Here is a 17819-nt window from a genome sequence, read left to right as displayed (position 1 = left end):
CCGATCGTATTGACCGGACGCAGGACCTCAGCGTCCAGTCAACGGATTCTCACCACGTGTCGCCTTCATTCAACTTCAGTCACTTGATCTCAACAGTCAAGTGATGACCAAACACAGCTACACAAACTGACCGGACGCAGCAACCCCAGCGTCCGGTCGTTTCCCGTAAGGTACCAGTTGCGACCGGATGCGTCTGATCGGTCACGATCGGATGCAGTGTCAGCGTCTGGTCCTTCTCCAACTTTTCTATGTCGCCTACATCATCGTACATCAGCCTAACCAAACGCACCCTGCCAGCGTCTGGTCACTTCCAGCGCCAGCATCCGGTCGAAGACTGACGCCTACACGCTCTCTGTCGTCACTGACCGGACGCAGGACCCCAGCGTCCAGTCCACTCTATGAAACCCTATCTTTTCTGTATAGGGCGCCGGTGGCACCATCGAACTGTCTGCACTCTACGGGCGGACACTCCGCTGGTGGTGTTTCAAACCCTTCTCACCTCCGTTTCATCGCCGAGTTGATCCACATCAACTCCAACTTCATCTCCTTTGTAAATGTGCCAATACCACCAAGTGTACACCATCATGTGCATATGTGTTAGCATTTTCACAATCATTTTACAAAGGATTAGCCACTCAACTTGCCACGCCACTCAATCCTAGCGACGATGCAAAGTTAGATCACTCGAGTGGCACTAGATGACCGATATGCAAACAAGTTTGCCCCTCTTGATAGTACGGCCATCTATCCTAAACCCGGTCACAAACTTCTCTACACACCTATGATCGGTGAAATAAAATGCCCTAGGTTATACCTTTGCCTTGCGCATTCCATTCCATCTCCTTCAATGTCGATGCAACACATGCACCAACACGATCAACAATGATATGATCCACTCCATATCATCACGTGATCATATTGGTTCATCGATCTTGACTTCACTTGCTTTTCACCGTTGTCTTTGTCCATCGGCGCCAAGTCTTGCTCAAGCTTCACCGCCACGCGGTCCATCGCTCCAAAGCCTCCAACTTGTCCTTCATGCTTGCAACCGGTCCATCAAGCCAAGTCTTATCTTGATCTTCTTCACCTTGATCACATGACTCAATATCATGTCTCATGTGCAATAAGCTCCTTGATCATCACATGTGTGAGCTTTGCAACATCTCCAAGCCATTTTCACCTTCATGGCATATGTTGCTCACACATATGTACATGTGGACTAATCACCTGTGTATCTCACATAAACACAATTAGTCCACCTAGGTTGTCACTCAATTACCAAAACCACACAAGGACCTTTCACCATGGCAAGTTCGCCATCGACGCATGACGCCTGGTGGATGGACACGTCCCGGCCATGTCGTCCCGAAGACACGCGCTGACTGGCATTGAGCTCGCATTGCCGAGACAACAAGCTTTTCGCCTATTGCACCGCTGCTCGCTCGAGCAGCGTGTGGATCTCGCAGTGGGCCTGATGGTCTTTGGGTGTCGCGGGCTCCGGGAGCCTTTGGAGTAGGGCCACTGCGACAGCTATGTTCTGACTAGCCCGGGCGAAGTGCGGGAGGCCTCTGTCGTCCTTGACGATCGTCCAGTTTACGTCACGGGCGATGGCGCGTGCGCGGCCACCATTCCCGCGATGCTTGATCTCGCGTTCGAGCTCCACGCGCTCCTGCTCTAGCTAGAGGCGCGCATCCTCAAGCTCCTAATGCCATGCCCTTAGTTGTTCCATCTACATCGGGGAAGGGCCCCCGTATCTTCTTCGACTTCATCGTCGAAGTTGTTTGGTGGGGTAGCCCTCCCTCATGGATGCTTTCGACGCGTCCTTCGGGGATACCTGCCATAATACATTCTCGCAAGGCATGATGGCTCCCCCTACTAGAGTCAGAGCTAGAGATCGACTCTAAATCTCCCACGAGAATGTCATGGAAAGACTCCATGACATAATCGGCCATTCCCACGAATTCATCATCTGTGGGAGGCGGGCACATGCGTTGTACCACGAGGTGACCAACGGTCCTCGCGGCATTACGTAGACCGAATGGGAATGCTGTCGGGGCGTCCCAGACGAGATATTCTAGGAAGAGAGGCTCCCCTCCGGCAAGTTGCGTCATGATGTTGGCAAAGGAGAAGGTGAGGCAGCACACATCCTCCTAGGACGGTCGGGGTCCGAGGAAGGCGTCGAGCTGACGCTCCAGCCTCTTGTAATCGAAGCCGAGGAGTTGGTCGCTCCCGGGGACACGAGCCTCTGGTGTGCGTAGCTGCAGCTCCTCGAAGGCTTCGATGGTTGCGTCAAGGTCGGTGGAGCGAGGAAGTTTGATGGGGGTAGGAGCCCGCGCCAGCTCTCCCTTCATGGTGATGATGAAGTCCAGGCTCCCAAAATGCACGTGCGTGCCCGGGACCTAGCTAACGCCGTGGCTAGCCATCCGTGGCCTATTGTGGACGACGAGACTCGCAAAAGCCCCCTACCTAACGTGTCAACTGTCGGAGTTTTAAATCACTGGCTAGTAAATTTCTAGTTTGCACGTCTGACCCAGATGGCTGTGCTCGGAGGACACAAAGATTTATAGTGGTTTGGGCGGAACGTCCCTACGTGCAGTCTGTTGCTGCTCGTGTTACCCGCACTTGGTTTGTAGTAGGGGTTACAAATAGGCGAGCGAGGGAGAAAGTCCCAAGTCTCTGGTGAAAAGAGTGAGTCTGGTTGAGCTCTCTGTCTACTGCCGAGCGCCTAAGCCTTCCGCCGCTCAGACGTGTTAGATGTGTCTTAGACTGCCCTCCCCGTGGGGGGCCCTGCTTCCCCCTTTAATAGATGAAGGGGGAGATGCAGGTTACATCGGGGAGAGATAGAGAGACGAGAAGAGGAAGGCTGCCGGTATTGCAATGTCTTCCATCTCCTTTACGCGGATCCTGCCGCTCCTGTAGATGACGACGGGGATGGCTCCTCGTCATGGCTCTGTTCGTCACTGGTGTCGTATGTGGGCGTCGTCAGCTGGTCCTGGCGTTCCATCCTATCCTAGCGGACGGTATTTTCTCGTTGACGCCTCCACTAGAGGTCGTACGGGGAGTAGGTAGCACAGCGCCGGCACGCTCGATGCTGTTGGCGACGTGCGTCCTCAGACATGGCCCGTCGTGGCTGCGGGTCATGTCAAGACGCGCCTACTCCCCTTCTGGCATCAGAAGTTTGACCTCGGAGTCGTACTTTTAGACCCGTCGTGGTTGGGGGCAGTACGGACCTCCGTCGGTCGAGGGGGAGCCCGCGCCCTCGGGGTCGGGCATGACGGGGCTCTTGCCTGAGGGGTCGGGCGAGACGGAGCCCGCACCCTTGGGGTCGGGTGACCCGGATCCCGTATCCTTGAGGTTGGGCGAGACGGAGCCCGTGCCCTCGGGGCCGGGCGAGACCATGATACGTTCTTGACCATCCGAGCGTGTTAGCGTTCGTGGCCATTAGCTTACTTCTTCCGGATATCCCTGATACTGATACCCGACACATAGACAAATTGCTCTGAGCATATGGTGAAAGAAATGGAGAGAAAAGAAAGAAAATATCAAGGCGCACGAGGAATGGTGGATAAAAAAACACGTTCATACTTGCCACAATCGGAAAATGGCTAAACTAGAATTGGATATAAACATAGACAGTGATTTATACCCAGCTATTCACTATGTCTAGATGCTTTAAATCTATATTTATAAACTAGAATTGGGTGTAAATACTTCCTTCATTCTAAATTATAACACATTTTGTTTTTTAATATGTTGTTTTTATTATGCATATAGACATAGTGCATATCTAAGTGCTAGTAAAAGTTATGAATCTTAAAAAAAAAGCTAAAACATCTTATAATTTAGAATGGAGTGGATATTTATCATCTCATATGTTATAAAAAAGGAACATGATAGGTTACTAGCTCCGAGCAAATCATTAAGAAATATAAACCATGTGTGGTGGAAGAATATTCGATTGGAGGGAACGTCCGTCCAATTAGAATTGGGCCTCTCTATTTTCGTTGCTGCAAACATGGAATCGGAACGCGAAAGGTAAAACAAAAAAAAACCTATCACCAGTAATTCGATCCAGCCTACATCGAACTCACTAGAAACCGCATGAGCAACGAAAAAAAAAAATCTCCCCGACGCGCCCGTCCCAACGGTCGACCAGATCCCGCCGTCCACCAGCCCCCCGCTCGCGCATCCCACCGTTCAGATTGCCCTCGCCTGGCCCGCACCGAGGGCAGAATCGTCCGACGCGAAGCCTCGTCTCCCCCATTTAATCACCGCGGGCGCCGCCCAGTTTGAAATCTCAAATCCTCCTCGCGTTTTCCTTTCCCCACAAACCGACCCCGCTCCACGCCTCCACCCCCAACCGCCACTCCCACCCCCCCCCCCCCCCCCCCCACCCCCCCCCCGGGCCTTCGCGAGCGGCGGCCTGCGATGGCGGCGACCAACATCGGGATGATGGACGGCGCCTACTTCGTCGGGCGCAACGAGATCCTCGCGTGGATCAACACCACGCTGCAGCTCGGCCTCTCCAAGGTGGAGGAGGTAAGCAGCGCTCCCCCCGTGTCCCTCTTCCCGATCTGTGTGCTCTGTTCGCGTAGTGGTGGAGGCGAGGCTGCACTAATCCGTCGGGAGGGTGCCCTGTTCGTGCGGGCTAATCTGTTGGGTCCTGTGCGAGTTGTGAGTCCATGAAAGGCTGAAACCAGTGGTCGATTTCGTGTTCTGCAGGCGGCGTCGGGCGCGGTTGCGTGCCAACTGATGGACGCGGCTCATCCTGGTGCCGTGCCGATGCACAAGGTCAATTTCGACGCCAAGAATGAGTACGATATGATCCAGAACTACAAGGTCCTGCAGGATGTGTTCAACAAACTCAAGATCACGAAGGTGAGCAGCGTCTGGGTTTCTCTCCGCGTGGGGATTGTTTTTTTTTTTCTGAAATCGATTGAACAAGGTTGCTTCCCTCGTGTTTCATGCTCTGGTTGTTCAGTGCTGATAAGAGTTTATTCCAGTTATGTGATGGCCGTGTTATGCAGTAGTTTGAAATCGATTGAACAAGGTTGCTTCCCTCGTCAACATGTTATGCAGGTAGCTTGAAGCAGCTATGTGATGTGACATATGCACATGTTATGCAGTTATGTGATTGTTCAGTGCTGATGACTGATGAGAGTTTAATTCCAGTTAGGATCCTAATTTTTCTTGTTTCCATTGCTAGTTTGAAGCAGTTTGACGATGCCGTACTATTTGTGCTCTAATTTTTGCACGCTGTGTTGTTTGGTAGCTTTAGAATCTGACAAGAACAATGAAACCCTCTGCAGTCTGCGTTGCTTTGTTGGTCTCTGTTATACTTTGTAACAGAGTAGTTTTTCTTGTTTAGGTTACTACTTACTAATTCCTGTACTAAATAGCCTTTTGTTGCTACTATGATCTTATTTTTGTTGTTTCCTTTTGTTAATGGTTGCAGCACATAGAGGTGAACAAGCTTATCAAAGGAAGGCCACTTGACAATCTGGAGTTCATGCAGTGGATGAAACGATATTGTGATTCTGTCAGTGGTGGCTTCATGAGCAAGTAATCACTGACCTGGTCATTAGAATTTTAGACTGTAGCTCATATAAGGCTTTGAGTGTTTCTCAGTATTATATTAACTTTATTGCCACCAATTGTAAGAGAAGAAATTCTCTCAGTGCTTACTCATTGTCCTGTTCTTTTTTGACATACACAGCTACAATGCTTCTGAGAGAAGGGAAAGCAGCAAAGGGGGAAAGGATACCAACAGAAGGGCATCGGTGCCCTCTCACACGCCGGCCAAGTCTGCTTCCACAGGTCATAAGGCTCAAGCCTCACATGGTGCTAAGCGGGCAAGTGGGCAGACGGCTAGTGCACCACAACGCAGTGCTAAGCCATCACCTGCACCTGCCGACTCTGGAGGACCAGCTTATGATGAACAAGTGAGCCTTATTAGTCAGTCTGTGTGAATGTTTCTCCTAATTTCTTCTCAATTTCCAAAATTATGACAGACTTGTGTGAATGCCATGGTTTGCAGATAACTGAGCTGAAGCTCCTTGTTGACAGCCTGGAGAAGGAGAGAGATTTCTACTTCTCCAAGCTGCGGGACATTGAGATCCTGTGCCAGAATCCTGAGGTTGAGCACGTGTCGGTGAGTACTTGTCGTGTGGCTATCGTTTGAAATCCTTCTTCAGAGCTGTATCGTGGTGAATGATGGTGGTTGTGTTTTCTGGTCTCAGGTCCAAGCTATCCAGAACATACTCTACACATCAGAGGAGGACGCTCAGCAGCAGCCTCCGGCCCTGAGCCCCATCATGGAGGCGTCCGAGGAGAGGCCGAAGCAAGAGACAGCGCACAAGAGAAAGAGCATCTCGGACCTGGACGAGTTTGGTGTGTCATCCAGCTCAAGGCAGAGGCTCTCTGACATCTTGGACGTGCAGCTGTGTGGATCCCCGCTGACGAGTTTCAGCTGAAGGACCTGAACTGTCATTGCTGTCATGACTTGGTCCTTCTGAACTGGGGTGTCTGTCGTCTCTGTTTATTTGATTGGTTGGTTTGTGGTTTCATCTTTCATGTGTCGTGTGTGCTTAGCAAGGTATATTGATCTGAGTTATCTGCCACAGAATTTGTGGCCATTTGCTACCCATTTCCTCAATCCTTTTGGAACCTCTGAGTCTGAAGAAGTGCAGTCACTGAACAATTGAATTTACTGAAGAACTGCAGTTATTACTGAATTTACTGAACAATTGAACAATTGAATTTACTGATGAAGCCTCCAGTCCTGTGAACTTGTTGCTGATTTCAATTGTGTGCAGAGATCCTTTGGTTTGGAAGGAGCGTTTGCTTCCTCCGCTTTGACATGATAAAAATCATTGTGTGCCCCCACTCCTAGCATTAGCAATTAGCATAGCACCCGATGTTTCAAAGGCAACCACCAACCAGAAGCGACCTGTCTTTCTGAGAAGAGCGGCAGCGCGCGGGAGACAGTCAAACAGCCCAAATGAGTTCCGCCAATACGTTTGGCTCAATGGCTCACTTAACCGAGCGCAACCGAGAGTGAAATTGATAGCCTGGCTCCTCGTTCAGGAGTGCATCCTGTGCAAGAACAGATCTCAAGACATTGCTGAGGATGCTGTCTACTGATCTTCCTTTCGAGAAAAATGTTGCCTGTGACCTCTGCCACGACGCCAATGAAACCCCAGACCCAACGTCCCTACCTGCAGGTTTACGCTGGCGCACGCCCAAAGTCAAATAGCCAGACGTCCCAGACCCTACCTGCAGGCTCAACGCACGTTCGACGTCGATCAAAAAGCCAGACGTATCCGAGCAACCCCAAAACGCAACGCCAATTCATGAAGATTGACTCTAACTCCTGTGCTACTGGCAACTTTGGAAATTGGAAGCACGCAGTGTTCCAAATTTCCAATCCAAGGCCTAGAGTCGTATATCCATCATCTCCTCTCTCTGGGCATTTCAAGCCGTGAAGCAAACCTTTTGGCGTGCTCGTGTCTAATGATTGGTGCGTAATTTCTCGCTGGTCAGCATTCTTTGGAATCTCAATGAACAGGACGCCTATTAGCAGTCTGTTCGGTTGGCTGGTTCGTATCGTTACTGGTTCGTGAAGAAGTACTGCTGGTTGGTTTGTGTGAGAAGAAAATATGGTTCCGACTGAAAATTTACGATCGTTTACGACAAGCCACAGCCAAACGAACATGACGCTTGTTTTGGTTGCATTGGGGATGAGGAAGAGATGAATTGTTTTGGTTGCATTGGGGATGAGGAGGAGATGAATCACTAGGCGAGTCTTTTTAGACGAAAATCGCTTCATAACGAAACGGTGTATTTTTCTTATAATAAAATAAAAACTAAAAAAGGTGAACCGAAGGGCGGGGATCACCACCAAAATCTTGGTACCGGCGCCATCGGTTCTGCATTTCCATGCACATCCCAGTTGTGGTTCTACTTTTTGTTAAAACTCCCCTTTTAAGAAAATTTATGTTGCAGCGAAACACAAACTCCACACAGGTTTGGTTCTGTTGTAACTTGTAAAGTCTGCCCGTCCAAGTTGAAATGCCAGTGATAAATGATATGCCCATCGACCAAACACCTCATGTGCTGATCTAGTTTGCCATACGCGTTCATAAAGATAGCATACGGGTTCGTAGGGATAAGTTGTACGCTTTTGCGTTTTTTGCAAAATGAGAGAAAAAAAAAGTAATGCATATTAGTGCTAATAATGTACTTAATGGGTTAGTGTCAATACAGCTCAACTTCCGACGGTACAGTTTGATTTAGCCTTGGTCAGCTCACAGAATCCACAGATGGAAAGCAATAAAAAGAAAGAAACTAAAGCAGGATGCAGTATCATGAGGAATGCACAAATCTGAATATACCCTAAGCCACATGCTCTGGTCAATACCTGTTCAATGATCATAAAAATATAGGAACCAGTAAATCAACAGGTTACGATTGAGAATAAGCTGGAAACTGTAAAGACTAGTGTTTACCTCAATGGACCATCCCATACAGCCCCAAGAATTGAGTCAGCATCAGTCATCGTCCTCATCCTCCTGGTTATAACCGTGGTTGATCTTTTGAGACCGGTACATGTCAGCGACCTGCAAAATTTGGACACAATCCCAATTGAGACATGCAAAACATCAAACCATTGAGAATAGCAAAGAGGCAGTGAACGAACTTGGTCAGACGTGGTGGCTTGTTCTGGGCTTTTATCATCACGTAATCTCAACAGACGAGGGAACCTTAGGGAGATACCCTGGTTCAATTTCAGCATTAGCCTTCCAACATATATCAAAAGTATACAATCGAGATGGGAAGGAATGGTGATGGGAAATAAAACTACCAACCTTATTGGGATCGACTATACCATTAGCAGCACGATGTACAGGGCTTATGCTCAGATCTGCAGCTTTGACCTCCCACACCTGAGAAGAGAAAATTAAGTTAATTAAACTACAACAGGCTTAACCCCTGCGCCCTTCCCCATCTACTGTGTTACAACAAGCAATCTTCAGGGCGAACATGAAATGGATCAAGTACATGTAACAGCAACCAAACAATTTAATGACTGGTTTTAAATAAGCAGAATCATATGGATTTAGATCTGCAAGCATACACAAAGTTTTCAAAGACACCAAAGTATATTACTGTGAAACGATAGTATGTTATCGAGGTTTAGTATGCACATTACCTCTGATGGCTCAAACCACACATCGGGGTCCATTGTGTCAGCAAATCTATAGTATGCCTGTACAAACAAGAGCATTAGTGTGAAGGACTGTCAAAAATAATAACAAATTGTCAATAAGAACCAGTCATTGAACAACAGGCTTAAGGAAGTATCACCTTTGGTTTTTCTATCACTTTACTTCGAAGGCTCGCAGAACGTTCTTCAAGCTGTTGCTCAGAAAATCCAGTACCTAAATGCATCAAGATTAAAGCATGAAGGACTCATCTAAGAAGCGTGGGTTTTTTCAAAACAAGAAGCAACTACCTATGTTGCATATTGTTTGATATTCTTCATTCTGCTCATCATAGCATGCCAGGAGGAATGATCCAAAGACACCTAGTAAGCAAAACAAGGGCAGAAGAAACATGCATTAGCATGAAAGAAACAAACTAAAGCAATTGAGCTCTGTAAAATTACTTGATGAACAGGCAGTTATATCAAGGAGGGAAAGAAACACTTAAATTTAGTTCATTTTTATCAGTATAAGCATGATGGAAAAGAACCATCCACCTGTTCGTTTTCCTCTACCATAGAAGGCAGCAATAGGTACCAAGTCCAAAGAGTCTCCAATGCTGCCAAAAAGAAACAAGGATACTTACTAAAAACACAAGTAATGATGCTTTATTTATAAATTTCTACTAAAATGTACACATGGACCCTGGATGTAACAGAAAGTCAAAACAGCTCAATATAAATGATGTTTGGAGATTTTGAATCTTTGACCATAGCATAAGAGATAAATAGAATATGCATATCCAGCCACTACGATTTTCTAGATTTGCATGTTCTGCAAGAGAGTTAAATCAGTATGGCTTGCAATGTACCTATCCATGTAATCCTTCTTCAGTTTCAACCAATTGTTTGATCGCTTCGCTGGCTCATACGTAGCGTCTTTATCCAATGTCTTGATAATCAACCCTTCACAACTTCAGTAGATGAAAACTTAGTGGACAGAAAAAATCTTGGTAAAAGATAGGAGAAAAAAATCACCACTCCACAATCCTTCACTCAGAATTCATATATCAATTAATTTTGACAACATGAAAGTTTAAAATAAATAAATAATACATATGTTTCCTAACATTGCTATACTGGCAGTTTCATGTGAAACTCCTCTGAACAGAAAAATTGCTTCAAGGAGTGATGATGTACACATGCTACAGCCAACATAGTTTAATTAGCATATCCTTTTCACAATCTCAAGTTGAATACAGATCAATACGTTTTCCACTCAGAATAATAGAATTAGAATGGTCTATGCGACAGTCAAGGAAAAGTCCTATAGCATTTGCTGTAAATAAGTTGGATGGTAAGAAAATCTTTGTTGTTGGATATGCCTAGAATCAGCCAGAGGGTCTATGTTAGACATGATAAAAATTGGAGAAGATTTCAAACTGTTGCCTCTAAATCGTTCAGGAAGCAAAGGTGCAATCATCTACAATGTCATGTTTCATCAATCACAACATATAAATGTTTGAAGCATGACCTTTAGGATTACTTCATTTCCAAGGGACTGACTTTAAAGGCATGGATTTTTTCTTCTTTAGAACTATTATTCTTTAAAATCTATTGTAATGCATCTACTTTCATCCAAAACTGAACTGATCCTATATCATAACTCCAATACTTCAAATCAAATGCTGCAATCCAGTGTTTTATTTATCTTGTGCCTAAACCAATTTTTATTGAGCACAAATGAAACCTTGAAACTATTGAACTAGTAGAAGACATTAAAAAAAGCTGGCCAATGTATGCTTAGAAATTTCAGTTACCTGGAGTTGACAGCTGTGTCAAGAAATTTCTGTATCTCCTCCAGGTCATTTGATGTAATTGCAGTAGCCAATTGAAAAACACCTGGCACTTCTTCGAAGGAGTTGTAAAGATGCTGCCATGTATTCAATGCAAAGGAATAATTACACCTCTAGAGAAAGAATAATGCATTTATGTATTTTGTACGATTGAACACCACGATTGTGTTTGACAGCCTCAGACTAGAGTACTCCTTAGTAGTTTTTTGAAGCTACATGTGTTCCACACATTCAGGAAAGAATAGTAATAATAGCTAATAGCTGTGCTAAGCTGGCTACAAAATTATAACTGAATCATAATCTGTTGAAAAATTGACCACAACCATGTCATAGCACAGATTATGTTTTCAGTAGCAGAATGAAATGATACTGTACATTAAGAATATACAGTGCAGAAGTACAGTACCTCTCGACGAATTTTGAGTTGTTCCTGGAGAAGAGGTTTCCCGTTTATGTAAAGAATATCAAAGCCAAAAGTACAGACTGAAACTTTGATGTCATTTATGGTAACACCCTTGCGAGCCCTTGTGCTAAGTATCTGCAGAGATGGAGAACGATCCCTTGTCCTTAGTTCCTTACAAGTCACAACTAGCAACGGAAAATACACAAATGTAAACAGGACAAGGTCGCAAAATTAAAATGAATAGTTTAGAACATCAAATAGCTCTAGTGTACAGCATCTTTTGCATGCTCAGATATTTATAGGATGGCCACTTTCAAAGTAACCTAACTGGAAATTAAGATATAATTAAAATACAAACCTGAAAAGGCAAAATTTTCTGTTTTTCACGATCATAGGCAACAATTTCACAGTCCAAGACAAATGATTTGACTGTAGGCTTCCGAAATCTGCATTGGCATGCTAAACGTAAGATCATCAGGAACTAAAAGTGCAGGAGAGAACATAAATTTAGGTAGACAATTATTGAGCCAGTAACCAAATTAGCTTGACAAAGCTGGTATATGTGGGCACACATGACAAGAACAGAACGAGATGGCTTCAGCTTTAATGAATACATCCAAAAACAACTCATATCACTTATCACTAAGATATAAGGAATTCATGACGGGCAGTGCCAGGGGGAAAGTGTCAGAGGCTATAGAATTCTACCTCAAAAGCAGACAAGAACAAAGGTGGAGAAAGCAAATCTGAGGTGTCTTACATTTGAAAGGTGAGAAAAGGAATCAAAATCAGACCTCAAAAAGTTAAAATTGTACCATGTGGGAACTTAGAAAACCATTACACCATATGCAAACTGACAGAACAGTTTAAAAACCATTAAATCATATGCAAACTGACAGAAAATTTAGACCATGATAATTGGATCTGCATGGCACAAATCTTAAGCACAGTATACTCAAGGCTATAACTAGTACTCCCTCCGTTCCAAATTATAAGTCGCTTTGACTTTTTTGGTACATCCATTTTGCTATGAATCTAGATATAATATGTCTAGATACATGTCACATATGGCCCAGCTCGGAATTTGGCCCATAGTGGCCCATGTGCATGTTAATGGGATATTGTGGAGAGTTTAGTCCCACCTTGGTTGTTAAAGGTGGGATAGACCAACATATAAGGCTTCTAAAGTCCATCCCACCATCCCCGGGTTAATCCTTTTACACGAAGCGAGGACGAAAGCGTAAGTGGGATGGTGGTAGGCGTGGTTCACTCAGCGTGCAGAGTGGATCTGAGCCGTTTGGACTCTGGGGCGTTACAATACATAGCAAAGCGGATGAACCAAAAAAGTCAAAGCGACTTATAATTTGGAACGGAGGGAGTATTAACAGCTTCCAGTGGCCGTTTGGACTCTGGGGCGTTACAATACATAGCAAAGCGGATGAACCAAAAAAGTCAAAGCGACTTATAATTTGGAACGGAGGGAGTATTAACAGCTTCCGGTGCTTCTTCAGTTGGAGATTCAGAAATGTATTGGTAGGCGAAATTATAAAATGAAGTATACCTAGAAACTGCATCAACAACATCTGGATACTTTCCAGTGTTTCTTTCAGCATTCCGACTATAAATCTCTACTGAACCATCCTCCATGCAATGTATCTAAATTCCAAATTATGAAGTGTTAGCTTAGATGAACATGGGTCAAAGTATCATATTAGAAGCACTAAACACCATGAGGATTGATGATACCTGAGCCCTTTCACCATCATACTTGTACTCACAAGTGTATTCAAGACCCTGAAACTTGTCAATGATCTCTGAGACAGATTTTGTTGCTTTTGCTAACATAGGGCCAACAGGGACACCTATGGAAAATTTGCATGTCTCTGGAAGCTTCCAAACTCCTACTTCAAGTATCGCTGGGACAATTTTATCATATATTGGAAGAACTGAATATGCTTGTTTAATTATTTTTGCAGCCTTCATGAGTAAATACAATAAAATCAGTAACTGACCAATCGCAGCGGCAATGTTAGGAACAAAAGGTGTTGACCATGTATATCAAATCAATCTTCCACATATATGCAAGAGAAACTCAGATAAGAATGAGATATAGGTATACAGGAGGATAAAACCCGTGGGTCACAATAACTTTCTTCATGACCATTTCCATGGAACATTGTGGCAACAGTACATTATTATTATTACATTGTTTATTCTCAAGTTTGCAAAGCACGATTTCTAACAGCACAAAAAGTCATCAATAAATTAGAATTAAGGATATTGAAGAAACACATATAGAATAGAACCATGTGAGTCATGTATTGCATAGTTGCATGCTACCATGGCTGGGGAGCTGATTAAAGATACTAACAAAAATCTAATGTGCAGGCAATAAAAGAATTTCAATCTGATCCTGTAAAACAAATATAGGAGTGTAAACAAAAGCACAAAACAGAGAGTAACCTCTTCGAAAGGTGATTGAACTTTTGGTGGCGAAGAATTTTTGTCAGAATATACGGCAGCTTGCCCAAGAGCCATTTGGACAGTTTTCTCTGCCAGCCCAATCCTCATCTTTGACTGTGACAAGTAACAATTCAGGCAAGCAATGAATAGACAGGACACGAAGGAAGTGCAGTAAGTGAACATTCCATGATTTACCTGAAGAAGGCGCGTGATGTACTGGGGTTCACAGTCAGTTGCAGCAACAAGAAGTCCCTTCATATGGTTTCTTTTTTTATCTTGACTGTCTTTGCCCGATTCCTGGATAAACGATATCTTAACTGAAACTGTGTAATAGTGCATTAAAGTTATCCACTCTGGGACTCAAATCCCAGCCTCACTACATATTGTGATTTTACTTCTAATAGTGCATATTTCAATATCACTCATTGTCTCAAATCCCAATGAAAGCAGTTCAATTCCATGTTGAGATATCAACTCAGAATAAAGGTTGGGGAAATATTCAGCATCAGAAATGCGAGAAACGATATAGAACCTTTGCAATTGCCCGAAAAGTGCTAAGCACCCGAGCTATTGTCAGTGGTTTTGGCTTAAACATCATCTTCTGTGATGACCTGCTTGCTTTTGCCACAAGCCCCAAATCACCCAATTCCTACAATCGCCAAAAGAAACAGCAAATCAATTTATGCCTCCAATTCCATAGCAGTTGAACTGATGAACAAATATGTAACCAACTTAACAACCTTAAGGTCCTTCTTAACATGCTCCTCTTTGCGTCCATATGCCTCTGCAAGTGCACGGATGACTGATGCATCCCCAATCCCAAGCTCAATCCCCTCATGAGGTGGCGCAATCCGGTTGGCTGAGAGGTACACAGTTGCAAGGAGATCATCCGGTGTTGTTGCCATCACTGTGCGAAACACATTTGATAGGATTTCTGTAATAACGATGCGGCCACTCTCGTTGGAGATGAGATCAAGTGCCCGAGCCAGAAACAGGAATGGCACGGGCTCACCAGGCTTCCAATAGGCAGCAGCCATCGGGTCAAACTCACTGCCTTTCTTCTTTAGCTCTAGGGTGGTATTCTTCTCCTCTGTCTTTGGGGAATCTGTGGTTTTGGCCTTCTTGGGTGAAGCGGCCCGCTTCTTCTCATCGGTGTGCGAGACAACACCTTCACCAGAAGGCTGGGTGTCGGATTTAGCGGCTAGAGTTTTGGACCTCTTTGGCGACGGGGAATTCTCCTTCGCCGCATCCAATTGAGCGGCCGCGGCTGGACCCTTGGACTTAGCCGGCGATGTAGGCCCATCAGCCAGCAATTTGGGGGACTTCGCTGGGGACGACGCCCGCTTGGACCTCACCGGCGAAGGCGGTTTCTCCGCCACCGCTGCAGCCTCCGGTTCGGCCTCCGCGCCGCCAGTCTTCGCCGGGGGCTTCTTCGGGGACGGCGCTGCCTTCTTCGCCTTGCTGGCGGCAGCCCGTGCGTTCCCCATCAACACGTCCGCCACCGTGCGCTTCCCCGAGGATCCTCCACCGGAGGCCGACATTCCGGCCGCCGCCGCTGCAGGCACTGCGTCGGCCCGCTTGGCCCTCGCGGTCGGCGGCTTCTTCTCCCCGGATTCGCCTGCCGCGGTCGCACGGCGGCGGGGATGCGGAGGACGAGGAGGCGGAGAGGCGGGGGCGGAAGCAGATGGGGAGGATAGTAGGAGGCGGGGCGAGTGCTAGGGTTTTAGGCGAGGGGAGCGGACGGCATCGGAGGAGGAGCGAGGAGGTGGCCGTGGTGGTGCTGCTGGCTCTGAGGAGGAACATGAGAACAGGGGAGTGTTTTAGGCGGGGCGGGCGGGACCCGCCGGAGCAAGGGCTCGCGCGGAGAAAAATGCAACGATAGCAAGCCAATGCGCTTAGCTAGTATGGAACTCCAAATATCGACTTCGTTACTTTGCTAAAACGATCATTAAAATACTAATACTTTGTTATTCATAATATTTGATCTTTTTAATTACTTTTCTCAACTAAAATATACGTAGTTTGTCATGATGTGACCGTATTGCCCTTAGAGCTTCAATTGACGTGGGATGGGGCTCTGGTCGCTCGCCTGGCCTGCCTAGCTGGCCACGGTCTGGGCTGGCTGGGCGGCCGCGCCTGGGCATGGCTGGCCGGCGCTTGGGTTGGCTGGCCGGCGCCTGGTCATGGCTGGGCGTGACTTGAACTGGCCGGCCGCCATGTACAATTTAATATGTAATATAAATTATCAAAGATGATCCATACACAATTACAAGTAAATAGATAAAACTATGAATTTAGCACAAACGAGCTCATCTCATAAAATTATGATTATAGCATAAACAAGTTCATCTCAGAAGACCATAATTTAGTTCCAAACGAGATCCAAGTCATATGAAATAAAGCATGAGTTTACATCTTATCATAAGTAAAATAATTCATCCAATGTGTATCTTTCTCTTTGAAGTCATTTTTTGTGCTGCCACGGTAGGTATCCTCACGGGACTAGTGGTGTCGGTTTATGAAGATGTGTCCTCTCCTAGTAACATCGCAAGCTTGCTGCACATAAAATACCATACGACAATTAGATGTATGGAAAGATTTAATGTACGGTACATTCACCATCTTTGGAACCTTTCTTCTTGTGGCCACCTTCCATCTATCCTTTCCTTCTTAGTTTCCTTCGTCTTTCAACATGTAATTTAGCAAGAGGTGCACCAAATAAAAATGGTAGGTCAACTTGTGGCTATTGTGTTTTGTCTGTCATCGGCTCGATCTCTCTACCATAAGCAGCCCTGAATCTATTCACCGAGTAATAGTCATACACAAACTGTTCAAGGTCAACTCCCCATTGGTGGGTTACATAGGCCAATACATGTTGACATGGCTTACCGGTGTGCTGTCATTCAAGACAAGTACAGATCCTTTGATGTAACTTGACAATATGTCTCTCAACTCTACTGCTATGGTCCCACACCTCTGCACTCCAATTAGAACATGGCACAATTTTCAAGTGTCCCAACCCTCTAGTATTTGTCTTTATCTGATGCATAATAGCTGGAAGTATCCTGCCTTCAGGTAGCCTGTATGCAATATTTCTTCTCTTGTTCCAAAGTACCATGATCATTTCTCTAATCTTATCAGGAAGGTTAGCAACAGGTAAGTCTTTATGGTCTCTAATCCAGTTATTAAATGACTCAGCAATATTACTAGTTATGTAGTCACACTTAATTTCTGGATTGAAAACACACTTATACCATAATAGCTTATGATTGGTCCATAATCATTTCACTGCTTCTGCTGATTCACTTATCATTTTTGCTATATTGTCATAGAATATGTTTTCTCTGTAAGCCCTTGCCATAGGATATATCTGTCCAAACCCTCTAAATCTCTTTTGAAAATTTGACAAGATCATAAAAGCATTCTCTTTGCTCTGCATTTGGGAATACATTCTTCACTGCATTCTCCAAGCCCTTGCAAGCATCAGAACAAACAGCAAGGAGTGGAGGATCACCTATTGCCTTCTTTAATTGCTCCATGAACCAAGTCCAGTTGTCTGTTGTTTCAGAAGCTATGAAGCCATAAGCGAATGGATACATCCAATTATGACCATCAACTGCTATAGCTACGGCCAAGTGACCATTCCACCTTCCATTAAGTGTTGTAGCATCTATGCTCAAATGAGGCCTACAACCTTCCAAGAAACCATCAATGCATGGTTTAAGAGCATAGAAAAAACGGTGGAAATATACTTGACCATCCACCTCAAGTACCTCAATTTCAACGACACTCCTAGGGCATCGCTTCATTACCTCGGCCTTCCACCTAAACAACATCTCAAAATTCTCTTCTCATTTGCCATAAACCTCATCAAGAGCTCTTTCTTTACGGCGGC

General features: G+C 45.3%; 2 protein-coding genes across 2 annotated transcripts; one reads left to right on the top strand and one right to left on the bottom strand.

Moving 5' to 3' along the window:
• The first annotated feature begins 4408 nt into the window (after positions 1-4408).
• Positions 4409-6763, top strand: LOC136538892 (microtubule-associated protein RP/EB family member 1C-like). The gene is made up of 6 exons (XM_066530825.1): positions 4409-4539; positions 4723-4878; positions 5456-5562; positions 5717-5942; positions 6038-6151; positions 6240-6763. Exons 1-6 carry the CDS (start codon positions 4429-4431, stop codon positions 6471-6473), a joined length of 948 nt encoding a protein of 315 aa, XP_066386922.1. The 5' UTR covers positions 4409-4428; the 3' UTR covers positions 6474-6763.
• Positions 6764-8271: 1508 nt separating this feature from the next.
• LOC136538891 (DNA ligase 1-like) lies at positions 8272-15763 on the bottom strand. Its single transcript, XM_066530824.1, is given in 19 exon segments — positions 8272-8419; positions 8508-8618; positions 8699-8776; positions 8868-8945; positions 9212-9268; positions 9367-9440; positions 9515-9586; positions 9761-9822; positions 10075-10176; positions 11023-11135; positions 11465-11596; positions 11820-11907; positions 13023-13117; positions 13208-13438; positions 13925-14038; positions 14120-14221; positions 14457-14573; positions 14665-15565; positions 15567-15763. Coding segments are annotated over 18 exon segments (2646 nt in total). The 5' UTR covers positions 15728-15763; the 3' UTR covers positions 8272-8419; positions 8508-8549.
• Positions 15764-17819: the final 2056 nt, after the last annotated feature.

Source organism: Miscanthus floridulus, chromosome 2, assembly GCF_019320115.1.
Source record: "Miscanthus floridulus cultivar M001 chromosome 2, ASM1932011v1, whole genome shotgun sequence".
NCBI lineage: Eukaryota > Viridiplantae > Streptophyta > Magnoliopsida > Poales > Poaceae > Miscanthus > Miscanthus floridulus.
This window is presented reverse-complemented; position numbering and strand designations above follow the sequence as displayed.